Raw genomic sequence first — 9,729 nt, 5'->3', positions numbered from 1 at the left:
ACAAAATAAATGTAGATTGAATATTTTTTAAATTCTACTATTTTATTCTAAAGATATATATTTAAAGATAATAATTAATATCTATTGATGGCAATAATAATTACAATGTCGAAAAGCGGTAAGAAAAAACCGTTATTTTTATTTCAAATTTACGCTTACAAGTTCTAAGGCGTTTTTGAACTCGAGAAAACCTTCCCTCTGTTTTCTCAAGTTTCGTGATTCACCTTAGACCCCTGTAAACGGTTAAAAATAATGGTGAGTCCATATCGCCTTTCCGAAACGCATTTATGGAAATAAATACATGTAATACATCCTAACACTATTATCGTTTATGTATTATTATTTTTTATGTATAATATTAACTTACAATCTAAAGAATAAAAAATGTCTTGTCATACTTATTATTATTATTATTATTCATAAATATTAAACGATTACACTACATCGAACGAGATTACACACTATGTATAATATAATATAATATAATATTTATTTAAAAAGTTTTTAAATTTACACTTACAATACTTAGATTACTTAAACGAAATAAAAAAAAAATCTATACATTGTTAATTGATGGATGATACGTCGTATATGTAAGTAATTGTATAATGATATTATTATGTTTAAAAATAAAAAAAAATGTGTATTAGCTATAGTACGAATATTTAAAAGTTTCGTGAGTCTAAGAAATAATTATATATTTATATCGTGTATAATATGTTTTATATTATGTATATTGTATATTATATTATCCTTATATGAATGCAGAGTTCATAGCATAATAATAATTATTATAATAAGTACGTTAAATTATTATATTTTAAATATTTAAGTAATACAAATTCATGTTGTAAAATACTTTTACTGTGTGAAGAACAGCTCCTGGCTAATATTGCCAAGTGCTTCGTACTATAATATATTCTAAGCATCGTGAATTTCAAGTATTAAAATAATTTTAAAAATATAGCACGCAGTCATTGCGATTTATCTGTGTACATATACATAAATATGTATATATATTTATATTTAATGAGATGTTTAAAAACCGTAATAATTATACGTTTCGATACATATTATGTTTCGAATATTATTGATAAATGAATAAACCAGTAGCCGTGGTCCCAAAAGCAATCAAGCCCGTTTGCGGATAAAGTATTAGAAAGAAGAAGAATAACTTTGTTTGAAAATAAAATCATTGTCGGCGATGTCCTGACACCGGTTAAGCATTAATACGTGGTGACGCGACGCAAGTGTATAATATGTCGTTCGATGTCCGATTCACACGGCGGGCTGTATGTCCACAGCCACAGATGTCTTAGGCTCCGCCGGAAGTGCCATGGGACTTTTGGTGGTCGGAGACCTTACGGTTTCCGAGTTGCCGCCGTTGTTGTTGCCCCGAACTCCGCGACCTTAATATTTTTCAATAGGAAAAAAAAAAAGAACAAATCGTTAAGTTTTCGATACATACTATTCTGCTCGGTAAATATATATTGTATACATAATGTAGTGTGTGTCGAGAACGATGATTGAAACAAGTCGAATTAAATATAAAACAATTTCCCGGACATCCGGTGTAATCTACGGTAGAATAAACGGGTGTACAAGATTCATGCAGTACGTCCTACTATTTTAATAGATACTATACAACATCATTAACTATTTAGAGCCGTGATAAAGTATGTAAAAGAAGAGAATAATATAAAATTTTTACGAAATTCGTTAACGTTTAAACAGAGTCTATAGCATGTAATAGTGAGTAATATTAAAACAATACGTGTTACATCATAAACTCATAACTCACCAAAAATACCACAAATGTAGTATGTGTTTAGTATATTGTGTTGTCGTTGAATTTTCAGTCATTCGTAAAATTGTATATTATATAAATTTTTAATATTGTAATAAATCGTCATATTGTTGTATTTTATTTCACATCGAATGTTTAAGGTTTTACATATTATTAAAAAATGCTCGAAATTCCATCAATTATTATAATAATTATTACTCTAAACGGAAGCCGACCCAGTATTATATGTACAAGGAACTTATAGTGTGTATATGTTAATTTTTTTGTACAAATACCTAATAAATATAATGCTTGTACGTAATTTAAAAAAAAATAAGTCATTAAGATGACTACAAAACGCAGTCGGGTAACGAATCTTTTTAGACAATATAAAATAATATTTTTGAACAGTGGTTTTTTTGTATATCTGCGTTCCGACTATAATAATATTATTTTAGTATGTTTATTTTTTTTTTTAATTATAACTACTGGCTGAATTTCATGAAATACTATTGATAATATAACCTGAAATAAACTTTGGTCTAACATTCAGAAGTCATCTGTATAATATTATAATATTTAATAAAATAAACGAGTTATGAAATACAAACAAATAACGTGTCCAATTAAAAATCACAATTTTAAAATCACTTGAAAGCAATGAGACTCGGGTTCAGATGTCGAGTAGAATATTTAAGTTTCAAATATTAGTATGTATGTGGACGAATTTAAAATCAAGAACTATGTGTGAATGTTCAACGCACGTATCCGTACATGTATAATTATAGCATCATGACTTAGATACCTACTATGGTGATTTAATCAACGACGAATAGAATAATATTAAATAATACCTAGCAAGAATATGACTTATTTTGACGTTACCTATATTCTATCACAGAGAATATCGTAGTGAGAGCACTATATAATATTATACTCGATGGTCATACATAAAATATTGTATTAGTTGTAGTTATCGGTGTAAATACTATTCACATGTGCTATTATTTAATAACAATAATAATAAGAACAACAACAACAACAACAATAACAACAAAAACAACAACAACAACAACAACAACAACAATAATAATAATAATAACAACAACAATAATAATAATAATATAATACCTCTAAATTACAGTGTATCAAAACAACGACTATTGGACGTGTTTAATAAAATTAAAATTAAAAATACATAATGTAAATAAAAGCACTGTGATAATTAGCAAAATTTCACACAAATCGTGGCGGAGAGTCGTGTGAAATAAAAACCGATCGTAGCAATAATAAATTGTAAGTCCAGTGAAATCCTGATGACAAGTCCCGAAAAAGAGGCCATATCAATAATATAGATAATGTGTGTACTATTAGTTGAAAATTTAGTGGACGACTGAAAAACGCTTATGAAATCAAGGATGGCGGATCTATATCATATCAGTAGAAAATGTCAGCTATATTGAAATGATTTAAATAATAACAATATTATATTGTGTTATAAAAAAAAAGTTGCACGTTGCTCGTCGGTGTGCCCAAGCTGATTAATGGTATACAATATATGCTGCAGATTTTTGGTTTTTATCATGTTTTTTGAATTCCGCTTAGAAACGTCGCAGAAGCGTATGAAAATTTGTCGATGTTTACTCAACACATATAAAATAATATAATAAATTCAATATTATTATATTGCATGACGAAACGTCTAATGGTGTTACTGTAACAACTGTCGTGATAACGTTATATATATATCGATCATTGAATGTTCCAAGACTCGTGTAATCGTTTTGTTTGGCGATCTGTCGAAATAAGTATACGTTCGTGAACATATCTCTGTAGGCGAAAAATGTTTCGAAAAAAAAATCGGTACCAAAATCATCGTCGAACCCTTTACCGCGCGTGTGTGGAAACCGTTTGTCGGTAAATAAACATAACGCGTGCGAGCCTTTATCAGCCACATAGTACGTAGGTTGGCCAGTAACAATATACGTAAACAGTGTTGAGTTTGTTTTGTTCGTTCGAACCGAGTGATATGAATCGAAATTAGGAAAACGATGTACTTACCAACTCATAGTCGATACCGTTATGAACGGTACTTTGATTATGATAGGTAATTAAAATGTCGATCGACGTAACGCAAATCTTTTTAAGAAACGTTTCCACTGATCAGCATGTAATTTTATCGGAAAGCATATTATAGTCGATAACTACGATCAGGATTATTAATAATAGAAGAAAGGCCGCACATCGCGTATGAATTAATAATATTATTGAAGACGATGTCGATATGTTATAACATATTTATTTATGATATGAATTAATTTACGTATATCATAAAAAACATTATAAATTACGACCGAGAAAAATAATATTTAATTTCTTTTTTTGATATTTTATCCGAGTCGCGATACAGAGATTTTATTTCGTTTGCACGCCAAAACAAAACGATTTCCACGGAAGTGCAGGTTGGATGGTTTATAATATACGATATTATATAAATAATATAATAAGTGTTGGAGACTTAAAGACCGTATATGGCGTGTCGCGTATATATAAACGATCTCGGCGGAGTAGACGAAGAAGCTTTATATAGATAGAGATAGAGGTTTCTAACCTAAAGAAGGCGATTGGGGCTTCAACGAGGCCATGCTTGGTTGTCTCGAAGGGGAATGGGTCTTTGTACTGGATTTGCTACCTCTACGTTCGCCGGCTGCTCCGGGCGGCGGTTTGTTGTCTCTCAGTAGCGACACGTTCATCAATCTCGGGTTGGGCGTGTTGAATATCGTACGGTTTTCTCTCCAACGTGCTCTGAAGAAGAAAATGAAAAAAATTAAAATTAAAATCCATAAACAGTCTGTTTTTTTCGAACCGTTATTGTTATTCTGCATTTGTTCTCGTCCGATAACATGACGCGGTATCAATATAAATTACTAGTTTAGAATTGACTATTTTTTTAATTAAATTATTTCAAAAATTAAATTTTTTTTTACCTTAAAAACACTCGAAACAGTAACTAATTAAGTATTCCAGTTTTACATTTGATAATATTTTCTTTTGAAAAGCGATTCACTTAAACTTTGAACACAGTACTAAGAAAATAGCTAGTTTACTTGCCCTAATATTATTATTTATTAAAAATGTGGACGGGGTGGAGACTTAAAGAGTTTATGTACTGCGTAGTTTGATTATATAATAAATATTAAAAGTTTTGTATTTATCGTTCACACAACTGCGACAACAACTAATACTATATGTCGTATTTTTCATTAAGGATTTGTAAAATACGACCATATCGTCTATAACTCTTAAAGATAAACTGCGTTTTCGAATACATAGTTTAAATTTAGTGGTGGAAATTGTGTATGAAAACGTTTTAAAAATATTTTATCGCAACCGTTTAATTGGTTTTGAAAACTTTCGTCTTACTTGGATTTTATTGATTACAATAATAAAATAATATATTCAATTATGAACAAGTCGCAAAAACAAAACTATTTTAGACACCTGTAACTATTCAATTGTGACTCGTGCCGTGTACCTCTCGCGATGATATAATAACCTATCGTCATACGATATTCGTTATATCATGAACATTATCTAGCTGGTAAATTGTTTAAGATTAGTAATAACTGATTAGCACAGCCACGGAGATACCATGGTCGATGCACACGTGGTAATACAATACTAACGTAGACTAACAACCATCAGAGTGTCGGGTTCGAATAACAAAAATTTGATTTACGACAGTAAAATTAATGAGAAAACTCTTACTTGCTAAACAATCTCAGTACAACGCATATTATGATGAACATCAAACACATCCCAGCCAACACGCACAGCATTGCTGGGTCAGTATAAGGTTCGGAGTTGGAAGTGTTCTTTGCTAAAAATAAAATAAAACGAGTAGGTATAACCATACGTAATGAAAATAAATATGTTCTGTTATGAAAGTAAAACAAGTATTACGGTTTTTTTTCTTCTATAGAAACAAATAACGAAATAGAATTTCAATGTCGTCGTCTTCAATCGAAGTAAACCGAATAAAATATTCTAGTGGTACGTGTAGTTTGAATATATTTTAAAATTTAATTTATGTGAAGTATAACGATACCATAATATTATACGTTACGGTATAGAGGAATTTTTTTATTAATGTGTGGTAGCGAATTTATCGATCAACTTGAATGTATTTTAAACACGTTTAGAAATATAATATAATAATTAGTGTACCAAACAGTTTATTTTTGTAAGCAAATCTGTATATTACTACACGTAATATTCGATATGAAAATAAAATTTATAAAGTGACTAAATTTTATTTTTTTAAAAGTGCAATTAAATACCATGCGCATATTACGCGTTTGTCAAAATAGACAGAAAAAAAAAAATAAAAATAAAAAAGTCGCGTTGCATATTGTTGTCATAAAGTATTTTTTTGTTTCGGTTCTTCATAACGTAATAATATTTATACTCTGTATATATAATGTATTAATATGTTGGATTTATATATTAAAATAGTATGTTTTATACTTACCAATACATTGGACTGATCCATCCGTTTGGAATACCGGAGTTTTTTCGAACCGGCAGGCGCAAACGTCATCTCTGCACTCTGTTTGGAATACGAGGTTCTCACATTGCTCGTTAAAAAAACATGGTTTGTTAATCGCTACGTCTGAAACATTACGAGCGCTGATTTTTAACAAAAATTGTACGATTATGTTTGAACGTTTTTTTTTTTAAATATACGTAGGTATAAGTGGTAAGTGGTAGTACGTTAACTAAATCCTTTCAGTCGTATGAGTAGCAAGCTTTCAAAAATGTATATGAATAGAGTTTTAACCATAATAACCTAAATAATGTAGAATATCTACATATTATTATAAACCTAAGTATACTGAAATACATACATTAAAAAATAATATTGTAATAAAAATGGCTAAGAGGATTCGATATACGTTACACTTCAGTCATTATTTCATATATTGCTCTTTTTTTTTTTTTTTTACTAAATAGATTGTTCAATTTAGTTTTAAAAATTTATAAAAATTATTTTTAAGTAAATAATAAAATAGTTAAGGCTAATTTTGTATTTCTTAAATAATTAGATAATACGTTTTTTGTATAATTTGTAAAAGCAGTAGAAGTTATAAAAATAATAATGGATATTAATTGTTAAAAAACTACAGATCTAAAAGAAAATTTAGGCGATTAAACAGATTTGTACAAGTGCATGTGTATGCGTGTGAATATTTGTGTATTATCTAGTAATATTGGTTTTTATTGTTATTAATTATTAGTGTGTAAAAGAGATGAGTGCTGCCGCATGTAATGCACGCACACATCATGGTTCAGTGGGATTGTAGTTAATAATTAGTATTTTTCAATAAAAATATTTTTTTTTTTTAGTTTAAAATACACAAAAAACAATAAATAATCGGCGATAAAATATCTGTAAACTAAATAAAATTGTTTATGAAGTTTACATGGGATTGATAATTCCACATTTTTTACTTTTTTTAATACCATCTAATCAATGTTTATTCATTTTTAGTTTTTACATTTCAAAATCAAATTTTAAAAAAAGATGCGACTATAAGAGTCAAGAATTGAAAAAAGTAAGACAAGGGATCTTAAGTAATTTTTATAAAAAATTCAAATATATTTTTAAATTTCTTATCGTAATACTAGTTAAACAAATGGTTGGTATCAAATTTTCTTGATATTTTGATGATTTATTAGATGTATTACTAGAAAAACTTGCATCTACATAGAATAAGTTAAAGACTAGTGCCAGAGGACGTAGTAGTTAGTATAAAATACGTTATAATCGTTACATTATGCTGGTAAACATAAAAGAATCTTCAAAATGTACCTAAATTGCCCGTTCTTTGATGTGTTCTAAAAGTTAAAGCACATAACTACATGTTCTGCGATAATTTTTCTTCCAGATACATAGGGAATACTTGTTGACTTACGGAGTTCCGCGTATGCATTTACTGATAGATGTATCAGAAGTGAGTTTATTAAGTGTTACCCATCGCCTACAGAGCGTGTATATTTCAATTAAAATATGTCTTTCGACATTTATTTCGAGTTATGTTATGTTTTATTATTTAAATTTAATTTTACTGACTGATCATAACACATCATATTATTTCCACTTTTTTTTTTATCAGCTGTATTTCTTTACATTAATTTAAATGTGCTACTTTGTTTTAGACATATTTTAAATTGGATTTTTTTTTAATGAATACATTAATATTTGGGTGGACGAAATAAAATTCGGGATTAAGTTCTCCGTAAAATGGTTCGCAAAAATGTATATAGTTCATTCACAAGCAGAAGACAGTTATTGTGTCTAGATTTTTGTTGAAAGTCTAAAATCGTCGGATCTAAATTATATATTTTATTTGTGCGTATGCGAACCAATTTAAATAGTTGTAGGACGATAAGTAATTTTTATCAGAAACCAATTCATACACATAATATTGTGATCAGAAAACTAATCCTATATTTTTTGATCTGTGTTTAGGCGCACTTAGCATATTATCTTAGTTTGGTAAAGTGGAAAACAGAAAATAAACGTATAAATAATACACTTAAAAAGCGAATTCGTACAGGTAGATTGAATTTCGAGGGGACAATTTTTATTTAAAAGATATCCAACTTATTTGCGTTCGAGCTGAACCTTTTGCGATCCTTTTTAATAACAACTGTATAAGGCTTAGATTATTTGTTGAATAATACTTGAATGTATACGAGTCACAGTTTATATCTTATGCAAAATAATTACGTCGTTTTTATTAAATTATTTATTGGCTTTTGAATCGTGCATACCAGTAGCATTTCAGCTGAATAATAATTGGTGGAAAATAATACCCTTTTTTACGTTGGCACTTAAATTTTAAATTAAATTTATGCTGCGTGAAACCATCGAAAAACCGTTCATTCTTATATTCAATTTTCGATAGTTTTATGGCTATATAATTAAATTTATTACAGAAGTTAAAATTGTTATGGTATTATAGTATGAGGTCACCACGTGTGTTTGTACGAATTACACAACACAATATTGCTTATCGTATGACGGGGACATAATATTATTGGTATCATTAGTTTAATTATTTTACATTGTATTATTATTATTATTTTTATCGTAAATCGTTCACATGGTCATTCGAACTATTTGGGCGTTTAAATGGAAAATTTTGTGGTGCCAGTGGGTTGGTGGATAGGAACGATCAATCCAAAAGCTAGTTGGTCCTTCGTTGTGAAAATTTCATTTTAACATAACACATTTATGGAAAAAAACTATTTTTAATTTTTCAAATTGTTCAGTTAAATTATTATTACAATGTCAATTTTTATTACTGTAGTTCATATGTTATAACCGACAAACGAGTCTGTGGTAATCGTTGATTAAATTAGTTCGTAAATTGCATATTATCGATTTAATAATAATCAGGTTTGCACCAATATAATATATCCGAAACTGTACGAATAACGGATATTATGGAAGTTTGACATAATATGAATTTTTTATCGCCGTCCCTCGGAAACACTTAACATTTTATATTTAGAAGATTTTTTAAAATCGTTATTCATAGGCGGCCTCGGGTCAAAAGTTCAGGCGTCGCCGATGATGACCGGGTACGTATTGCAGACAACTCAAATAATGCTGTACAACAGACGCTGAACTGATTATACTGACCAAAGGTTTCAGTACTTTTCTGCCATTATACACAACATTTCACGATATTTGTGAAGTTCCTGTGGTTTTAGCCGTATCGACGTAATTGCTCGGTGCGCAGTTTTCCCAGTCGGTCAATTCCAAAACGCATTCCATCTCGGAGTGAATTATTGCGAACGAACCGCCCACAGCTCGTTCGAGACTTCGGTCTTCCAGCGCTAACAATTTACAACGTCTTCTTTAATTTTTTTCT

The 9,729-nt window shown here is 29.3% G+C and overlaps 1 protein-coding gene across 3 annotated transcripts in view; it reads right to left on the bottom strand.

The window, feature by feature from the left end:
- Window positions 1-744: 744 nt before the first annotated feature.
- Window positions 745-9,729, bottom strand: part of LOC113559965 — a 69,760-nt gene continuing 60,775 nt past the window's right edge. For 2 of the 3 annotated variants that reach the window (XM_026965762.1, XM_026965767.1), the window contains 4 exons: window positions 6,318-6,458; window positions 5,555-5,666; window positions 4,398-4,591; window positions 745-1,409 (listed from right to left, as the gene is read on the bottom strand). In XM_026965762.1, the coding sequence (XP_026821563.1) occupies window positions 1,279-1,409; window positions 4,398-4,591; window positions 5,555-5,666; window positions 6,318-6,458 (578 nt within the window). In that variant the 3' untranslated portion in view covers window positions 745-1,278. The remainder of the gene's footprint in view (window positions 1,410-4,397; window positions 4,592-5,554; window positions 5,667-6,317; window positions 6,459-9,729) is intronic. The other variant, XM_026965772.1, reaches the window with a different exon arrangement.

This window comes from Rhopalosiphum maidis, chromosome 4 (genome assembly GCF_003676215.2).
Source record: "Rhopalosiphum maidis isolate BTI-1 chromosome 4, ASM367621v3, whole genome shotgun sequence".
NCBI lineage: Eukaryota > Metazoa > Arthropoda > Insecta > Hemiptera > Aphididae > Rhopalosiphum > Rhopalosiphum maidis.
The sequence above is the reverse complement of the archived record's forward strand: the minus strand, read 5'-3'. Positions and strand labels throughout refer to the sequence as shown.